The 19,490-nt window shown below is 41.2% G+C and overlaps 7 protein-coding genes and 1 non-coding gene across 8 annotated transcripts; 4 read left to right on the plus strand and 4 right to left on the minus strand.

Moving 5' to 3' along the window:
* Nucleotides 1-218: 218 nt before the first annotated feature.
* On the minus strand, nucleotides 219-3,387 carry VTP21DRAFT_216 (uncharacterized protein; the record flags this gene model as incomplete). Its single annotated transcript, XM_069392324.1, has 13 exons — nucleotides 219-299; nucleotides 373-1,047; nucleotides 1,127-1,309; nucleotides 1,373-1,468; nucleotides 1,528-1,643; nucleotides 1,716-1,801; nucleotides 1,873-1,948; nucleotides 2,007-2,089; nucleotides 2,152-2,228; nucleotides 2,300-2,401; nucleotides 2,465-2,605; nucleotides 2,672-2,825; nucleotides 2,891-3,387. 13 exons carry the CDS (start codon nucleotides 3,385-3,387, stop codon nucleotides 219-221), a joined length of 2,367 nt encoding a protein of 788 aa, XP_069256595.1.
* Nucleotides 3,388-3,547: 160 nt separating this feature from the next.
* Nucleotides 3,548-5,413, plus strand: VTP21DRAFT_217 (uncharacterized protein; the record flags this gene model as incomplete). Its single annotated transcript, XM_069392335.1, has 4 exons — nucleotides 3,548-3,779; nucleotides 3,836-3,936; nucleotides 4,006-4,380; nucleotides 4,445-5,413. The coding sequence occupies 4 exons, from the start codon at nucleotides 3,548-3,550 to the stop codon at nucleotides 5,411-5,413; spliced, it is 1,677 nt and encodes a 558-aa protein (XP_069256596.1).
* Nucleotides 5,414-5,873: 460 nt separating this feature from the next.
* VTP21DRAFT_218 (uncharacterized protein) lies at nucleotides 5,874-9,993 on the plus strand (the record flags this gene model as incomplete). Its single annotated transcript, XM_069392346.1, has 10 exons — nucleotides 5,874-6,216; nucleotides 6,294-6,386; nucleotides 6,453-6,563; nucleotides 6,623-6,709; nucleotides 6,775-7,014; nucleotides 7,080-7,186; nucleotides 7,269-7,566; nucleotides 7,634-9,139; nucleotides 9,209-9,664; nucleotides 9,722-9,993. The coding sequence occupies 10 exons, from the start codon at nucleotides 5,874-5,876 to the stop codon at nucleotides 9,991-9,993; spliced, it is 3,513 nt and encodes a 1,170-aa protein (XP_069256597.1).
* A 515-nt stretch (nucleotides 9,994-10,508) lies between these two features.
* On the plus strand, nucleotides 10,509-11,974 carry VTP21DRAFT_219 (uncharacterized protein; the record flags this gene model as incomplete). The annotated part of the gene is made up of 4 exons (XM_069392357.1): nucleotides 10,509-10,534; nucleotides 10,600-10,916; nucleotides 10,972-11,208; nucleotides 11,277-11,974. The coding sequence occupies 4 exons, from the start codon at nucleotides 10,509-10,511 to the stop codon at nucleotides 11,972-11,974; spliced, it is 1,278 nt and encodes a 425-aa protein (XP_069256598.1).
* A 120-nt stretch (nucleotides 11,975-12,094) lies between these two features.
* Nucleotides 12,095-13,780, minus strand: VTP21DRAFT_220 (uncharacterized protein; the record flags this gene model as incomplete). The annotated part of the gene is made up of 1 exon (XM_069392369.1): nucleotides 12,095-13,780. The coding sequence occupies one exon, from the start codon at nucleotides 13,778-13,780 to the stop codon at nucleotides 12,095-12,097; it is 1,686 nt and encodes a 561-aa protein (XP_069256599.1).
* A 994-nt stretch (nucleotides 13,781-14,774) lies between these two features.
* VTP21DRAFT_221 (uncharacterized protein) lies at nucleotides 14,775-15,077 on the minus strand (the record flags this gene model as incomplete). Its single annotated transcript, XM_069392380.1, has 1 exon — nucleotides 14,775-15,077. The coding sequence occupies one exon, from the start codon at nucleotides 15,075-15,077 to the stop codon at nucleotides 14,775-14,777; it is 303 nt and encodes a 100-aa protein (XP_069256600.1).
* A 1,296-nt stretch (nucleotides 15,078-16,373) lies between these two features.
* On the plus strand, nucleotides 16,374-16,445 carry VTP21DRAFT_t1. Its single transcript has one exon. It is a non-coding gene; the product is annotated as a tRNA-Asp (tRNA).
* Nucleotides 16,446-16,740: 295 nt separating this feature from the next.
* VTP21DRAFT_222 (uncharacterized protein) lies at nucleotides 16,741-18,163 on the minus strand (the record flags this gene model as incomplete). The annotated part of the gene is made up of 5 exons (XM_069392391.1): nucleotides 16,741-16,895; nucleotides 16,973-17,305; nucleotides 17,375-17,630; nucleotides 17,696-17,771; nucleotides 17,844-18,163. 5 exons carry the CDS (start codon nucleotides 18,161-18,163, stop codon nucleotides 16,741-16,743), a joined length of 1,140 nt encoding a protein of 379 aa, XP_069256601.1.
* Nucleotides 18,164-19,490: the final 1,327 nt, after the last annotated feature.

The following is a 19,490-nucleotide window of genomic DNA, read 5'->3' on the forward strand; positions in this document are numbered from 1 at the left end:
ATTCTGTACTCATTGTGATATTGAAGTTAAAATTATCTTTCTGGCACGCTCCTTTGTGATAGCTATCTCCTCGCTTTAACTTTTCCCTGATTTCTCAATGTTAAAGATTTCCTATGCCTCTTTTTCTTTTCTTTTTTTTTTTTCTCTTCTTTTTCTTTAACTGTCCATTATATTTTAATATAACAACAAAATATCTGCCTTGATCACATACTCTTGTCCTAATAGTCAAAGCCGTCATCCACGCTCTCCATCACCTTTTTCTCTGAATTGAGCTGTTGCTTGCGGTAGAATTCTGCAATCTGATGATAGGAAATATAGCAAAGTTGAAAAAAGCTGCATTAAGCACTAATCAAGAGATAATAGTAGTCAAACCTGATCGCTTGTGGTCGCTTCTTCAGGATGCTTATCTTCTCGTAGTTTGATAAACCTCGGGAACCGCAACGATATCCCTTTGGAGCCATCGACGTGCCCTATTGCAGCGCGATATACAGGGGAAATAGACAAGTCGGCTGCCATAACTTCCCATACCACAGCAGGCTCGAACCACACATCAGGCTTTGTTCCCTCAGCAAAAGAATAGTACCTTTTCGGGCCATCTATCAAATGCCCTTGCAGTTCCTTGTAATGGATCTCCAGGTCTTCTTCTGAAAAACCGGTTCCAATCTTGCAAATGGTCTGGTACTCCTCATTCCCAGGATCATAGCATGCTAATAGATAGGCCCCATAAAAGTTTGTTCGCTTGCCTCGTCCGTAATATGCCCCGATCACCACCAGATCGACTGTGTCTCCAAATCCGTCCAAATAATCTTTTTTAATCTTGAGCCAGTTACGGGAGCGCTTCGAGGGTTCATAGGATGCCTCATCCCCGACGAGCGTCTTAACCATAAGCCCTTCACAATGAGCCGCAATACTCTCATCAAGGAAGGTTTGAATCTCGTCGACGTTTCGTAAATCTTTATAGCATGCAAATGAAAATTCGCCAGAAACCTCCTGGAAATGGCTATGAAGTAGTTCGCGGCGCTCCATAAATGGTTTCTGAATCAGCGGCTGTAGCATTAAAAAACAAAAAAAAACCAGGTCAATTATTATAAAGTATATAGAATCAAAGTTATAAGTGAAAACTTACTTCGCCATTCAGGTAGAGCAAATCAAACGCGAACAAACAAACCTTGACTTTAATATCATCCTCCTTAACGTCCTTTCGTTTGCGTGTGCTGAGGATTTGGAATGGTAAAAGACATTTTTCCTCCATGTCCCACGCGACGACCTCGCAATCAAGGATAAACGACTTTGTATCCGATTTTACGAACTGCAGATATAATATACATATATATGATATTGCTTTAAAGGGAAGCGAAAATAGATTAGTTGCCTTTCCGAGTCGCTCCAAAATATCTGGATATTTCGCGCTCATATTCTCCGAGTTTCGACTGAAGATAGATGCTTTTCCATCCTCCAATTTGTGAATCTACAAACTGAACTGATAAGCTTGAAAGCCTTTGTCGATGAAGCCATATCGAGGTTTACCTGTGCCCGCTCGCCATCATATTTGAACTCGCACGTGAAAGGGCAGTCCTGGAATCTTGTCAAAACCTCAGTGATGCTTTTAGTTGGGTGGGCCAGCATTGGCTTTAGTGGGATCCCTATTAAAGTGAAAAAAATTCGATAGAATTCACATAGAGGTTACATGCAGGTGGAAATGCAATGATGATAACCTGGCGTCATTTTCAAATTATCTTTTAAGTTTATTGCCCCGTACTCTAATAAATTGGGGACTATGAGATCATATGTGGGCAGCTCACTGGTTTATTGGAGGATGCGTATTAATATTAGCTAGATTTCTCAAAATACTTCAATATTGATATCACTTACTTATACACCGACTTCAGAGTTTCAACGGCATTCTTAATTTCCATCTCGAGCTTCTCTTTCTTCAACTTCCGGGTTTCTGAATTGAACAAGGAAATAAGAAACATTTAACATAGTGTCATAAAAGCTATTGGCACCTCGACTTAATGTGATAGCATGAGCTAACGCTACCAAAATTGTCTTCTCTGCCAATCCAATACGCAGTTTGCCCTCGAGAGATCTAATATCCTCAAGTTATAGCATTGCTATTCATATGAACAAGCAATAATAATTTATAATTACCGAATTAAATATTTTGCCTCATTTCCTCTACATGCAACAAGCATGCCTTTGATCTTGTTGACTTTCATGGTTTGCGACTATATGAATGTGCAACTAATTAAGCTTCCAAGTCATTGATATTTCTAGAGATTTCTTTTGCAAAACTTACCGATGATCCAGTAATTTTTGCGATTTCCTTGAGGGTTTTATAGACATTAGGTACTGTCAGTGACTTTGGTTTGAACATAGTTGGTTGCTTTCCACGACTTTTCTAAAATTCCATTATATTTATCAATTGGCATATTAAAAAACAACATCACGAGATATATCTTACTTGGGCAATATCGCCCAGATCTCCCGTCTTATGGAACTCTTCTCTGATACTTTGGAGAGATCGTCCCGTCGCTTCACCCACCGCTTTCATCAAGAGCATCTCACCAATGCCGAGCTCAAGCCCTTCATAGTCCGGGCAAAGCTAAGTTGAAAATCGAAAAAAGTTAAACAAAAATATCTATCTCGCCCTTAAAACAAAATTACATACTTTATTAATACATAGATAGACGACTTGCAGTAAATTATCTGGAGTGAGCTCAATAACAGCCCGAAAGAAATTTGTCACCATATCGAGAATCGCGAGCCGCTTCGTTTCAGGTTCTATTAGCTCAAAAGTTTTGCAGAGAGCCAAATAAGGGACACTAATGGTTTGCCAATAAGCTGAGAGCATCAAATGAGTCAATAGAGAGCAAATAAGATCACTTACGGCTCTCCCTTCTTCCATATTCCAATATCTTTCAGCTTCTGGCCCCATTCACTTGTATCAACTACGACCGCCATTTCCTCCTCTTCTTCCTCCATGACTTCCTCTTTTTTTTCTTCCATTACCTTTGGTTCACCCGGCGTGGCTGGTGTTCCTTCTGATCGCGGAGAAATGTTCTCCAAAGGAGACTCTCTCTCCTCACCAGCTTTTGCCCGTTTTGTAGACTCTCCTTCAGCTATATCGTCTGATTCACGTTTTCTAACTCTTTTGTTAGCTTTATTGTCTGCTTTCTTCCCATCACTCTCGGTTGAATCACTCGCGGTAGAAATATTGGATTCTTTCGCTCTCCTAGTCTTCAATGTTTTATTTTCATTTACTTCCTCTTCAGAAACATCGCTAGAGGTAGCTGCGGGTACTATAGGTTCATCTCGTTTCCTAGTGAAGAATGTTTCAAGCTTCTTCTGCTTCGTTGAAGCCTGACTCTTCTGCTTTGGTGGCATTCTCTTACTGTGCTATGACAAAATCCAAGACGCGTGCAACAATTAATTGCGTGGCGCATTTTCAAAACAGTCACAGTTTTCTTTGCTGAACAAGAAATTTCTTCACCCTTAAGCATTTTATCAATAGATTAGATCATTAATTCGAGTAATTTCAATAGACATGCGCCAGACATGTTACTATGAGCTGCTGGGAGTCGCCCGTACAGCTTCACAAGATGATATAAAAAAGGCATATAGAAAACAAGCGCTATTACATCATCCTGATAAAAACAAAGATAACATCGAGGAAGCGACTCGCAAATTTGCTCTTATCCAACATGCATATTCCATTCTTAATGATCCACACGAGCGAGCTTGGTATGATGGTCACAGAGAGCAGATACTTAGAGGAGGTTGGTGAACTAAATATCTCGAGAGGGATTTGAATCGCTGATCGAAAATTTTTTAGAGGATGTTCAGGGGGCATCGGGAGACGTAGGAACTAGTGTCGATGATCTCATGAAATATTTTGGACCTACGATGTATAATGGATTTGGTGATGATCCGAAGGCATGACCAAATTCTTTTTTTAGCTTGATTTTCAGCGCTAACGCAATTCAAAACCTGTATTTATTATAGGGTTTCTACGCGGTATATCGGACTCTCTTCACAAAACTTGCAATGGAAGAGCGAGAAGCTTTCGAGTACAACAGTCGTACTCAAGAAGACGGTGCAGGGTCCGATGAAGATAACACCAACTTCACACCATTGCCAGACTTTGGTGACAGCTCCACTCCCTACGATTCAAAACGAGCTCAGAGATCGGCAACAGGCGGTGTGTACGTTAAGGACTTTTACAATGTATGGTTGCATTTTGTAACGCGGAAACGATTTGCATGGCGGGACAAATGGAGACTCTCCGAGGCCCCAGATCGTAGGGTACGAAGATTAATGGAGAAAGAAAACCGCAAAGAAAGAGAGAGCGGAAAAAAAGAATTTAATGAAGCGGTTAGAGTAAGTTATTGCTCTCTTTTGTCCCCATTCGAATGCTTAACATTGAGGTTTTCTCTCTCTTTAGAATCTTGTCGAATTCGTTCGGAAGCGGGATCCACGGTACAAAGCCCACCAGGCTTTGCTTAAACAAGAGGCCGAAAAAGAAGCCTCTCGTCTGGCTGCGCTCAAGAAGGATAAGGAAGCATTAGCACAGGCTCGTAAAGCTCACCTGGAAAAAATCCAACAAGAATACCAGACCCCAGATTGGGTCCAAGACAACCACGACCTCTGGTTAGAGGATGATGAAGAGGATAGCCAGAATGGAGTAGATACAGAGGACGAGATTGAAGATTACTATTGTGCAGCGTGTCATAAAACATTTCGAAGCGAACAACAATGGCGTAATCATGAGGCCAGTAAGAAGCATTTGAAAAATCTTCATAAACTGAAAAGACAGATGCGAAAAGAAGCACGGGAGCTAGGATTAGAGGAGGAATTTGATAACGAAGAGAAGCATTTAGATGAAGTTGATGAAACAAATGATGTGCAGACGGGCGCAGTGGTTGACGAAGAGCCTGATATTTTGGACGAAGAAAAAGAAACTGACTCCCAGGAGTTATATGATGAAGAAATTGAAGAAACCATAGCTAAGGACGCGAATAGTGAAGAGTTAGAAGCAGCTTTACATGTCAAAGAGGAAGATTCAATCCACACTCTTTCTGAGTCTGTGCTCAAGACGCTCAATATCTCTGATGATGAACCCTCCGTGGCGATAAGCGACGATGACTATACCCAGCAACCAAAAATAGGTAAAGCGAAAGCTAAACGCCAGAAGAAAAAGCTAAAGGAGGAACAGGCTAAGGCAGCAAATGGAAAAGTGACGCAAGTATGTAATATCTGTGGTGAACAATTTGATTCAAGGAACCAGTTATTTGGGCACGTCAAAGCAACAGGACATGCGTTAGCAGTTCCTGTTAGCCAGCTATCAGGGGCTGCCGCAAGTAGAATCATCGATGGAGAAGGGAGAAAGAAAGGAAAAGAAAAGCGGAAATAAACAAACCATTTCTCTCGCTTTAGAGCAATATTTGTAAAGTTATCAGCCTACCTCACATGTTTATTCAATATACTGTCTTCATTTCCACCCTGACTAAATTTTAGGTTAGGTTTCAACACTAAATCGCCAGAAGGCGATATGACGTTCCCCGCTTTTTTTCCCTTTTTACCATTGTCGTTGCCAAGTACATTTTCATCTACATTCTGCACCAATATCTATGTGTTTTATCTATAAAATTTCATTTGTATTTATAATATAATCGGTCCGTATTTAAGCTTTACAATTGTCAAGTATCATAGACATATACATTTAAGGTTAGTCATCCATTATAACTTTTCCAGATTTTATTAAAAAAAATTAAAAAAATCTGGAGATCGTATTAGAATGGACGGAAGAATATATAATGTGAGAATGATCCAGCTAGATTATTTATGTTGGTTTTTATATAGGTTTGACACAAATGATTCCTTTTCAGCGGCGCCTCACTACGGGAGCTCGCCGCCAACCCGAATTCCTCACAAAGATGTTGCTTCATCGCACCGCGATGCTTATGTGTCTTCTCTTCTTTTTCAATGTCATCGTTCAAACTGAAGCACTTGACACTAAACCGAGCAATATTTCTCTTCTCCCGTACGGATACAATAGCCCAGCGAGATATTTCTCGCTAGAGCGAGATGATTGCCCACCATGTTTTAATTGCATGCTTCCAGCGTATAATTGCCAACATTTTGCGAATTGTAGCGAGTTTGATGGACGCTGTAAATGTCCTCCAGGTTTTGGTGGGGATGATTGCTCACAGCCAGGTATATTTTACTTTTTGATTTGAAAAGTATTAACATACTCATCCGATCTAATTGATTCGATAATATCGCACAATTAGTATGTGGTTCACTGGCTGATGGCTCAAATCGGAAGATCCGAGAAGGAAAAGAATGCAAATGTGCTGATGGCTGGAGTGGTATTAATTGCAATGGTATGAAAATCTACAATTGGTTAAAATGCTTGGCGATAAATACTAAATAGTATATGTATTGATTAGTGTGCCAAAACGATATTGTGTGCAACTCGCTTGTACCGACGGGCATGAATGCAACCTGCTATACTGGCGGTCTTGCAGTTCGAAACACACACCAAATGTGCAATGTTACAAGTAAGTGTTCATTGCATGCTATCCTTTTTGCTTGTCCCAAAAATTAATTATAATTGTAGATCGTAAAATTCTTGATATGCTCCCTAATCAGCCCCCCCAAGTTACATTTGACTGCAATGTGGAGGAAAAAACATGCGGTTTTCAATGTAAACATTCTGCGATATTTTTTGCATTTCGTCCCCTTTTGACTCTTTATTTAATATTTCGCTAGTTTGGATCGACCAAGTTGAATCCTTTTATTGTCATCTCAACGAATGCCAGTTCGATGGCGAAACAAGCGGAAGCCAAAATTCTACGAAATACCGTTGCCCCAAAATTCAGTGCAAATGCAAGCCTGGAGAGATGCTTTGTGGAAAGGAGGGTAGTATTGACATTTCAGATTTTCTTGCGGAAGAAATCAAAGGGCCAGCCTCTATGGATTGTAAAACAGGAGAGGGATGCAAGTTTGAAGGTAAATATTCGTTTCTTGTAGTATCATTAAAATAATACTAATATCAGCACTTTGGGTTAATATAGAACCTGCTATGAATAATTTGATACTCATGGTCTTTGGCGATAATTATATCAGTCTAAAATGTGAATCTGGCGAATGCTTGCATTATACCCAAGTACCTGGGTTCAAAGTAATTACAAATTTTCTTTTGACGATTTACTTTCCTTTGTTATGATATTTAATGTTATACATATAAATTCCATTTTTTTTAGCGCATAGAAAAGCCCAATAATATTATCATGATCACCGTATCTGTTATTTCCGTAATCATCTTCCTTACGGGCGCTGTAACCGGTGTGTTCTACCTAGCTCGCAAATCAGAAAAAGGGTTTGGCCGAGGCGACTACATTCGCTTGGCTGACGATGAGGCTGCGAAATTAATGACTCACCATACTCCGGCAACACTCACTTTTCAGGATGTGGAATATTATGTGAAAGATAAACAGATATTGACGGGCGTACATGGTATTGTAAAACCTGGGCAAGTGATGGCGATTATGGGGGCGTCTGGTTAGTAATACTCTTTCGATTTTTATCCTATAAATCCGACTAACATTGATTGTTGAATATCAACTAGGTGCTGGTAAAACTTCTCTATTGGATATATTAGCCCGCAAGCATAAAATGGGTGCAGTATCTGGTGAATTCCGAGTAAACGGCCAGACAGTTGGCGATGCACAATTTAAGCGCGTAACGGGCTTTGTCGATCAAGAGGACACGCTAATGGAAACGCTGACAGTCTTTGAAACAATCATGTATTCAGCAATGCTGCGTCTACCACGTGATATGTCCTATGAAGCAAAACAATTCCGCGTTATGGAGACTATGCATGAGCTTGGCATCTTAGGCATTAAAGACATGCGCATCGGGAGCTCTGGGCATAGATCAATTTCAGGTGGTGAAAAACGCCGTGTTTCGATTGCCTGTGAGCTTGTGACAAGTCCATCCATATTGTTTTTGGATGAGCCAACAAGCGGACTCGATGCATACAACGCTTTTAATGTAGTCGAATGCCTTGTGCAGATGGCCCGACGTTACAATCGCACTGTGATATTCACGATTCATCAGCCTCGTAGCAATATTTTCGCACTCTTCGATCAACTAGTGCTGATGGCGAATGGGCATCTCGTCTATTCTGGAGACGCTCAACGATGCCAAGGCTACTTTGAAGGAATTGGACATCCATGTCCCGTGGGCTTCAATATTGCGGATTATTTGGTTGATTTGACGATGCGGGCATCGCATCCTAGCACATTTTCCGAGTTCCAACGCGATACTGGTGAGGAGCTGCAAGAGGTGATAGATCCTGTAACTGGACGTCGAGCAAGCTATAGCTCAGCATTGCGACCACGCCAGATGTCTATCAGTCGAAGCTCTCAGAGCTCAGGCACAGATCTGGTACTTGGAACGACTCCTCCCGTTTCGAGTGGAGCCTACCTTTCAAGCACACCCGGACAAATGGACGATGTAGTTGAAAGTGCTGCTCGCGCTTGGGAGAGCGAACTGCAATCACGTGATCGACGCCGCAGGCAACTGCGATTATGGGGTGGAAGGCGCGATAAATCACGTGAGAGGAGCCAGGCTCCGAAATCCACCTTAACCGAAGATGCAGAAGAACGCGGAGAGTCAAATGTGGCTGTGAATGTGGACGAAACCTCCCCTCTTACGCTTACTGAGTCGGAACAGAATATATCTGTGCATTTGAATATGCTTATTGATGCATACCGTCGCAGCGTCATTTGTAGCAACGTACATGAGGAAATAGAGAGTTTATCTCGGCCTGTCGAAGTTGGAGTGGACCAAAGAGATGCTGAAGACCGGCAATGGGCCGACGACGAAGACGAAGTAGAGGCCAACACGGTAGTGGGTGAACCCCAGCGAACAAGCTTGCTTTCTCATCGGCCTCGGTGGAGTCGCTTAGAGCGACAACAGCAGCAGTCATTTAGAGACAATGTCGTAACAACTTACAGACGCGTTTCATTGTTTACTCAGTTTTGTATTCTAAGTGATCGCACCTTCAAAAATCTCTACCGTGATCCCATGTTGATGCTGACCCACTACTGTATCAGCATATTCCTTGCACGTAAGTAGCAATTATAAAAAGCTTCAAATGTATGTCCTTTGACACTTTTGCCACTTTATCTCTCTCCAGTCCTGTGTGGTATGCTCTTCTTCCGCGTGACAAATGATATCGCCGGTTTTCAGAACCGCATGGGCGTTTTCTTTTTCATGTGTACGCTATTTGGGTTTGAATGTCTGACCTCTTTGCAGACGTTTGCTACCGAACGCATCCTCTTCATGCGCGAACGCGCCAACGGTTATTACAAACCTCTGCCTTATTTCCTTGCAAAGATCCTCTTTGACATCCTCCCTCTGCGTGTTCTGCCTCCCCTATTGATGGGTGTAATCGTATACCAGATGGTAGGACTGGTCAATGGGCTACCGGAATTTGTTAGATTTTTGCTTGTGCTTGTACTATTCAACTTGACTGCAGCGAGTATTTGTTTGTGTCTGGGGGTTGTGTTCCGCAATTCGGCTGTGGCTTCATTGATCGCCTCACTGATCATGCTCTTCAGCATGCTATTTGGCGGCTTACTTCTGAACAAAGGTAGGATGATATTCTGCAAAGCTTCGTGGGCAACAGACTAACCTAGCACCCTTGTAGATTCCATTCCCCAATATCTTACGTGGCTTAAAGACCTTTCTTTCTTCAACTACGCATTCGAAGCGCTTATCGTAAATGAGATGCTGTACCTACAACTACAAGAGAAGAAATTTGGTCTTATCATTGATGTGCCTGGAGCAACGATCCTTTCGACATTTGGATTCAATGCTCGTGGCTATTGGCCAGACGTAACAAAGCTGGCCATCATGTTTGGGGTGTTTTTGGTATTTGCATTTGGGTGGCTACAATTTTTCGTAAAAGAAAGACGCTAAGTCCCTTTAATGTGGTTTCTTTCGATTCGCTTTTTAATCCCTATTTATTTTCTTAACTCCCCTGGAAGATGGTGGCTACTCATCTTTCGATTTTGCTCATAAATTCTTACTTTATCCTTTATTTCCCGCCTACCGAATAATACATATTGTACAATGGCAGACAAGTATTATGCTATTTACGCAAAAAAGTACCCGGTTAAAAGAGCAATAAGCCTCCTGCAGCTACTATTTTCTGTGTATAGGGCTGCTCCATTCATCCGCAGGATATTTAGTATTATATTGTTTCTATTCACACCAAAAGGTGGTGAGTAATTCAGAGCTCATATGAAAATATGTGGCGGTAGAATTAAACGTGAACTCTGCAAATACGGTAGTAGATCTACTTACCGAAGATCCAACAATTTAACCCCCGGATTATTAATTTTCTTATACATAAGCAATTTTAGATTTAGCCGCCTCTTATATTCACAACCTCCTCTATTATTGAAATCAATCCCATTCTATCAAATTACAAGATGAACCAGAAGAACATTGATATAGTGTAAATAGGCTGAAGGCTATATCATTCTGAAGACTTTCTAATGGGCTACTCTTATTTTTAAATAGCGTATTTGGAGCTACTGGATTTACGGGGAAATTCATAGTTGAGGAAATAGCGCGCACTCATTCCGCGCTTCCTAGACCATTTTCTTGGGCTATTGCCGGGCGTTCTAGCGAACGTCTTGCTGCTGTTATTGATAAACTACCGCCTGGTGTTCCGACGCCCGAAATACTCATTGCAGATGTTAACAATCCCGAATCATTAAATGCTATGTGCTCAAGGGCTCGCCTTTGTATTAGCGCGGTAGGACCCTACAAACTCTACGGCGAACCGGTTGTTAAAGCATGTGTAGAAAATGATTGTAATTATGTGGATGTCACTGGTAAGTCGATTTCCGCTTACTTCTACGCTCAGTTCACTTATTCATTTCAATCTAGGCGAAACGTACTTTATTGAGTTGATGTACGCCAAGTATTTCACAGCTGCAAAGGAAAAAGGTGTTACACTCGTAAATGCATGTGGATTCGATAGCATTCCAAGTGACATGGGTGTTGTATTCGCAAAAAAGACTATGGAATCCATTGGCGGCAAAGCAACCCAAATCGAAATGTATTTCCGAGCAAAGGGCGGTCCCCATGGGATAGCTGCCAATTATGCGACTTATGAGAGTGCGAGTAAGTGTCCTCTATCCTGCCATTGACTCTAGTCTCTCAGTTAAACAGCATTGGCTATATTGATTTAGTTCACAGTTTCAGTGGATTAAATGAACTCGGCAAACTACGCAAACAGATCAAGCTTCCAAAGGTACCCACTGTCGGCCCCCGCCTAACTTTTCATAAATCTCCTCGATATGATGCACGTGTCGGCACCTACACGATTCCTTTTATGTTTGCTGATCCCTCGGTAGTACGGCACTCTCAAAGACTCGACCTCTTAAATATAGAGGACAATGGCAATGATCAGACTCACGAACCTCCTGCACAGTTCTCTGCTTATGTGGTGGTGCCCACGTTCTACTATTTTGCCCTACTGCTTTTGTACGGAGTATTGTTTACATTTCTCGTCAAATTCGATTATGGACGCAAGCTGCTACTTAAACACCCTCGACTTTTCACACACGGGGTATTCAGCCGTGAAGGCCCTACGCAGAAGCAGCTTGAAGATACCAGTTTTACGTCCCGCTTTTACGTTAAAGGCTTCTCAAAAGATCCCAACCATCTCGACCGATCCGTGACGGTGGAAGTACGTGGTCCTGAAATGGGCTATATAACGACACCAAAGTGCGTTGTGCAAGCAGCCTATGTTGTGCTTACAGAGAAGGACAAAGTCCCGAATGGAGTCTTGACACCAGCGGCAGCATTTGCTAAAACTAGCCTAATCGAAAGATTGCAGCAACATGGACTTACATTTGAGATTGTGGAAGATACAAAATCTTTTTAAGGAAACAAAAAAGTCAATGTATTTATTACAATAAAGAGTTGATGAAGTTAAACGAGAAAGTCCATAGAAAAGAAAAAAAACCATAACAAATTATTAAAGTTACTATTAACACAGGTACATTTACAAATCCGACAAAGGCAATTCGTCATCACTAGTGAACACTAAGTTGTTCAAAGATATATTGCCGTGATGTCTATCCCTGGTCGGAGAGGAGAGAGAAGGAACGATCGCGGGAGAGGATGGAGGCTGATTCGAGTCTCTTTTAGCCAAGAACCGCGCCTTAGGTGTTTGATAGTGTGGCGAGTCTGCAACTGGGACTGGGACCGGTGAGGAAGACCGAAGACCCTCAGTGATAGATGTGGGCGGTGATGAGTATCGAATACGCTGCCTTTTGCTTGACTGTGAAATAGAGCCCAATTTCTTTGTGGATGAGGAAATAGCACTTTCGTGCTCCTCCTCCATGGACACATCTGCAGGAGGTCTTGGTTTTGGTGGCCAGGGGCTCTTTGGCTCAGTTCTCTTCCGGTCGCCTGTAGTGGGCTGGGTTGAAGGGCTGCTGCTCCGACTTGAATAATCGTAATTATACCGGCGTCGAGTGTCACTTGGTAGCCGAGGAGGCTTCTTAAAGAAGTACTGTTTATCCGTTAGAGCGCACTTGCGTGCTCCCTTCATAAGTGAAGAATAAATCTGTTTTCTCGACAGATCTGTGTCGTTTGCATTGATGTAATAGTAAAAATGCTCCTTGGGCTTGTTGTCTGCAACTTTCCCTCGACGCTCAACTTTGCCGAAGCAATCATGTTCGTTCAAAGTTTTCTCAATTTGAATCTTCCACAAGGTAGTGCTCTGGTCAGCATATGATGGGTGGTTTGTCATGATTTGGTGGTAAATATCACCAACCGTCGAGGAGCTCTTGCGGGAGAAAACAAGCGCATCAATCACAAGCCCAACAAAGTCAACACCTTCAGGCAGCTGCTCTTCATTATTGGGTAACTTTGCATCTTCATCGACTCCATGGAAAGAAAATGCGTCTAGATTTAGCTCGGCACCAACGCCTTCGTCCTTCGCTTTGAACGATGTGGAGATTGCGGGGGGCTCAGTTATATCTATCTCAACCTCATCCTCCTCGACGATGCGAACTCCTTTTTCCCCTTCCACTTCATCAGCTTCCATTGTATCACGGACTCGTTTAATCCCACTTATCTCGTTTTCATTCACTTCTTCCTCCTCCTCTTCCTCTACTGGATGCAAATAAGGGCTGGATGGCATGATTGGCACTGCAACGTCTTCCTCTTCCACAATTTCCTCCTCCACCTCTACCTCTTCATATGCTTCGTCGTTCTCTTCCTTCGTATCTAGTGCTGATTTTTCCAGTTCACACATATTCCGGGGCATCCTAAAAACCATCTTGGCACCCAGCATATCCACCTCGGAGCCGTCCACCAACGCAACAGTCTTTCCCATCTGATATGGAATGCCGTCCACTATCGCACCATTGACACCATGAATGTGAAAATCAAAAAATTGGCTTTCCGGGTTCCAACGAATAGTTGCATGCACTCGCGAGACTTGACGGTTCCCACCTCCGACTTTTATTGTGCAGCGAGGACTTCTCCCGACGGTGAGGTCACGATCACGCTCTCCTACTACAACCACAGGTTCGACTGGCGGTAGTGAGGATGCGGTAGTGTGGCTTTCTTGTGGCTTTTGTGACTGAGGTTTAGCAATCGCAGCGCCAGCCGTAAATGTGTCCGGAAGATTAAGTGCATTCGAAATTTGTAGCGGCATGGAAGTGCACAGTGTAGCCATGAACTGAAAGTGCTCTGAAAGGAAAATATAAACTAACGGGCAGAGATATATACAAGTTTAGAGAGTATATTTAAAGTGTAGGTTAGGTTAGCTTTTTAATAGGGTATTTGCAAGACGGAGGAGGGAAATGCGAGGGACCGTTAATATATATCTTATTTTTTTTTTTTTCCCTGGGACGCGTTTTCCATTTTTCGCGTTATATTGGCAAGCGAATAGGACGCGAGTCTTTTGTGACGCAGTTTGGTTATTAAAAAAGGGAAGCTGGGATAAAAATTAAAAACGCGAAAAACGCGAAAACGCGAGCTTTTAAACTCCGCACTCACCAAAGTTATCCATTCAAATTCCCTCCATTATTATTTTGCAGAGCTACCTTTTTTTTTTCAATGTTATACATTATACTTACAAAACCACTTCGACATCCTATTAATTTAAGAAGGTAAAACCCTGTGCGAACTTTTGCGATAATATTTTGTCAATCATAGAGAAATTATACATTGTTCGTATTGAATCACTTCCACATTTATTCTATGACATTATGAAACGCACGATTAAGTACTACATCATAAACTAACTCTCCTTGAAGGCATTTAAGCGTCGATAGACATATCCTTATGGAAGTAATCACACAGAGAATCTATGCACAATCCGCTGTGAAATTTCTTCAATTGTTATGAGAAGGTTTCATTAAGGTAAACAATTTGGAGAGATTCAAAAGTAGTTAAACGAACTGCGTGGCAAGATTGCATCTGTAGTAGAATTTCATAACTTAAAAACGTTTTCATAGTGGCATTCTTAAATCTATCGTTTGCGCATTCGAAATTATTTTTTTCTGCTTCCTGAAGTCGAAAATTCTTGATCTTTGTATAAAATGGTAATGATTGATGTATTTTGCGGATAAAAATACCATTTTGACTAATGAAACCACTACCTGAAACAAGTAATAATTAAACAGCGGAAGAATCTATTTAATACAAGTATTGATTCGACGAATTTGTTAACAGGCCTTTTCTACCTCTGAACTACCATTATACTTCGAGCAGGCATCAATGAAGGCCTGCTGTTTTTTTTCGCAATTGCGCTTGCCGCGAGCTTTACATCTCCAGCCGCGGACGGAATACTGTTCGCAATCATATTCGCCAGACAATTCTGCGGCTAACCTGCGACACACTTCTGTACCTGTACCAAAGCAAACCGCTTTCCCTTTACCGTATTTGGCGCTGAGCCCGCACGCCGCTTCGCTTAAAGATATACTGAACAATAACGCAGTCACTACAAATAGTACTCTTGAGATGCTCATTCTTGTCATATTTGAAGCGAAAGTATATAATTTTAGTGGTAAAAGGAGCTACTGTAGGAAAGAGGCCAAGTGATCACAGGGATAAATAAATATAGATCTAGAGAATTTAGGCGAATTGAAATTTAGCATTTTTTCCCATTTAAGAAATTGTCTACCCGAGTACATTCTTACTGCTCCACGATTTCATATCGTGTTCAACATACTCGTTGAAATAAAGAATCTTACGTGAAAATCGACTCGTGGCGAAAAAGTTTCAACTTGATCGCTCGCAATGACAATAACAGCGAACTGAAACAAAATTGAAATCCTTACTAGTGGCATTTTTTTATTCTACCATTATGGAATATTGTAAACACTATTCAATTAATAATTATCTACGCCGCGGTACTTTCCCACAAAACTCAATGGAGATCAGAAGAGAAAATCAAAAGTGAGCGAGACTTTTTGGTTTGCGTGAAAAGGGCTTGTCAAGTGCAAGTGCACTAAGTTTCTGTTATATTTACCACATGATGGGAATGTTCAAGAACACAATCGAAGGATTCCAGTGGAAAAATATTTCGGTATCAATAATACTTGGGAACGGCTACCACTCGATCCAAGCAGTACCAAACCTCAGGACTGACACAACAATCAATTTTCTTCAGCGAGTATCCTACTGCTCGAAATGGCTGATAAACGCTCTTTTAAATTCAACCTAGCTGTAGCTCAAAGTTGGCTCTTCAGTCTTTCGTATACAATCCACTAGATTTTTGCATCACCACGCAAACACATGGCCATGTATGTAATGTGGATCTCTAAAGATATTCTCGTCAGTTTTGAATAATCCTGGGCAATAGCGCTAACCAGACTGAAATTACCAAACAGTGGAATCATATACTATATACCCACTGATCCAATGTATCCTAATATCAATTGGAAGGGAATAAAGAGTAGGTCAGTAATGGTAATGGAACGAAATTGGCCGAATTCCCGACGATTAAGGTGGAAGCTTGGTTTGGGGTACAGTGAATTCATCCAATGAGGAATAGACAATAGAAAAGAGGGACTTTCACCTTTCGAGGACTCCAGCTTTTCATTGCGATCTTCTCGGTCGGTGCATATAATTTCATTATCTACTTTGTATCAGAAGATCTTTCGATCGAGTTATCTTCCAAATGAGAGAGAATCAGCTCCTATTGTTCACACCTAAGTAGAATCCTATTAATATCGTTTGTACTAATTAGAGATATATTTCAGATTTTCTGATATTATAAATTCTTACCTCAAATTGCCATTTCTATGAAACATTTCAAGTCGTCTTCGGTAGTATAGTGGTTAGTATTCCCGCCTGTCACGCGGGCGACCCGGGTTCAATTCCCGGCCGGAGAGTAATATTTTTCTTTTTTATTTATATTTGCACATAACACATTAGCCCAAATATCATCTCTTTTTTTTCATCGTAGATATTTGAAGCAACGATTGTCATGGATTGTTGCTATTCCATCAACATTATAAGCTATAGCCAATAAGACAACCAGTGTCACAATGCCTTGATATGAGATCAGCTAGAAAAACAATAAAAATTGGAAACAAGTATTGATGAAATTTTATTGAAAGGGTTTTGTATTTTAACACGAAGCTAAAGAGTCGATAGAGCCATGCTTATTTACTTTCGCTCGATATCCTATTTGCTTTTATAGTTAGGGATGATGCGGTCTCTTTTCAAGCGGTCCATGATCTCAATCCACATTTCATCCGAATCCTTGTATCCGGTCCAGCCAAGTTTTCGTGCTTTACTCATCGAAGAAAGCACCTTCCAAGTTCTACTGGCCATGCCCTCTAAAAAAAATCCAGCGATTAATAACTTGGTATCTATCAAACGGGAAGAAAAGAAAAATGAGGCAATAAAGGCGTACCAGCAAATTGCCACGTAGCATATTTGAAGGCCTCCTTATCCAACCCGTATTTCTCCGCGATCCCGTCCCATTCATGCTCATGACTTTTTACAAGGTCTATAAGCGAAGGCAGCCCGCTTTGTTTTCCCTGTGTGTTAAAATTTTGCTCTGGGCAGGGCACGTCGAAGTACTTGCAAAGTAGCGGCCATATATTTTCCCATCGGGTCACGTCTCCGTTCACGCAGTTGAATGCTTCATTTGCACACTGTTCATGTGTAGATGCCCATACAGTGAACTCTGCAAGAAGAGGGGCGTACGAAAAGTCACAAAACTCCTCCCACCAGAATTTTGAGCCTATTTACCAAATCATAACCTATTTAATTATGAATTCCGTAAAATACCTGCTTCCGCAGGATAGTTTACCGTAAAACAAGGCGGGTAGTCCTAACTCCTTCACCAGTGCGAAATACAACCCAATTGTTGGTGCCATTGACATGAAATTTCCACGAGAACTGCCCACAATCACATCTGGTCGAACGACGACCCAAGCCCACTTCTTTCCCTTCTGATGTTCAAGGAGGAAATCTTCCTGGTCATAATAGAAATTGGGCTCATCAAGTCGAGGATACTCCTCACGATAAGGTGTTCTTGTATTGTTAGGATGGTGGCATCCATAATACTATTGAAAATGGTGATTAGATAATGCGGTAATACGATTAGAATTCTGATCTTATTTTCGCCTACTTTTGTCCCGGTTTGGAGGTGAACTCTCTGCAGCTTGGAAGCTATATCTTCCACCGCGATCACTGCATTTTTCAGCCTTGATATTAAGATATATAAATAAGAGATATTGCACTCTTTAGATTCCAAAATAAGATTAATTAAGACCTACATCTTCAAGTTCCAATCAATCAACTCCTTATCGGTTGGCATATCTCGATACGCAAAAAAGTAGAGGTGTGTCACTTCCTGGGCCCCACCTTTCTTCAATTCCTCTTTCATCTTCTCCAAAGGCGTCCCATACAAATCAATAGTGATGTGTTCAAGCCGACCGTATTTATCAGCATCCTTGAACGGATGCAAAGGAGGGCGCTGAGAGACACATATTATCCTCTTGAAGTCTTGTGGAGACGTTTTAGTAAGAAGGTGCTCTGTAAGCGCGTGCCCAGAGATTCCATTGCTTCCGAAAATAATAGCCACTTTGCCTGTCATTGCTAAAGTGTAAGAACCAAGGTGAGAAAAAAATGGTGAGTCTAAGTGGTAAACGCTTAACAAGAAGGTCGGCGTTAGTATTTATATGCTCTGAGCATTTATAGCTCGAATGCCTGGAAATCTGGTTGTTTAAAACTTTTCCCATGTAATCTCTTCTTACAAACCCTGATACCATATAGAGTACTATGGTGAAATTGACAATGCTTCTATCATATTTTTGTCAAGTGGGCGATATGAAACTTGCCATAAAGGACCAAGAATCGTATGGTTTGATTGGTCGGCGGGAACAGCATGACTTCAATGCAATAGCTGGATATATGAGGAAGGAATCTTATTACCGGATTGTAATAGGATACTCGCGGAAAATGAAATAAAAAAAACAAGAGATAGCATAGTCCCTTTTTATAATCTCCCCAAGGTGTACCCTGCCGAAGTGGTTTATGATATTTTTTTTTTAAATAATGAATATCCATTTGACGCCTTTTGGATGAAGAATTATCCATTTACACCGCATGTTATCCAGCTTGCGAAAATGGATAGACAATATTTATGACTGTATATATGAATCGCCTTGGATTCTTGGACTTGCTTCTAAAATACTATTTGGTACAAATATTTGTATAACTATTCGGTCGGCGCAAATGGGAAAGGGAAATATGATGTGGGGGAGTGCTGGAAGATAGTATGTACCAACTAAAAACGGCCTAATCTATCCCTGGCAGTATTAATTTTTACGCGAAAAAACTTTGTTCCGCCCATATTATTGGACTTAATTAACGGCTAATATCTAGAGCGATCATAGAGTTAAGGAGTCGAACGTTGGGAGGAAAACCAACGGCATTTTTCTAGAACGAGAGTCCGTGCATTCAACAATTATATCCTATTAGTTTCTATAGGTTTAAGCTTCGATGTATTTAAATATCAATGCAGAATTGAAAGAGCGTTTTTAGTTGGTAACAATTTAAGCTAGTATTGCTTGCACTGAAGTGTTTTCGTCTATTCCAATATTTTCTCGCAATTCAATTGTTATCAGTGTAAAGGTGACAACCTAGAGGTCTTTCAACTAATAAATGGACTGGCAGTAGGATGAGAATTTATTATTGTTTGATTTTGATTCATGACCCTGATTTTTGCCCGTCCCATTCTCTTGGTGATCGTAAAATGACAGTGGTGGCTCAACAATTTCCACGCTCCAGTTTTCAAATTCTTCCAAGCAATCCGATTCTTGGATACGCATGAGGATTCCATACAGTCTTACGCATTTGTTTGCTCTATTTTGAATTTTAAATTTTAGCTGAATCCAAATATACCTTATGGTCGGTGGTCA

This window comes from Calcarisporiella thermophila (genome assembly GCF_041956535.1).
Source record: "Calcarisporiella thermophila strain CBS 279.70 unplaced genomic scaffold VTP21scaffold_1, whole genome shotgun sequence".
NCBI classification, from domain to species: Eukaryota; Fungi; Calcarisporiellomycota; class Calcarisporiellomycetes; order Calcarisporiellales; family Calcarisporiellaceae; genus Calcarisporiella; species Calcarisporiella thermophila.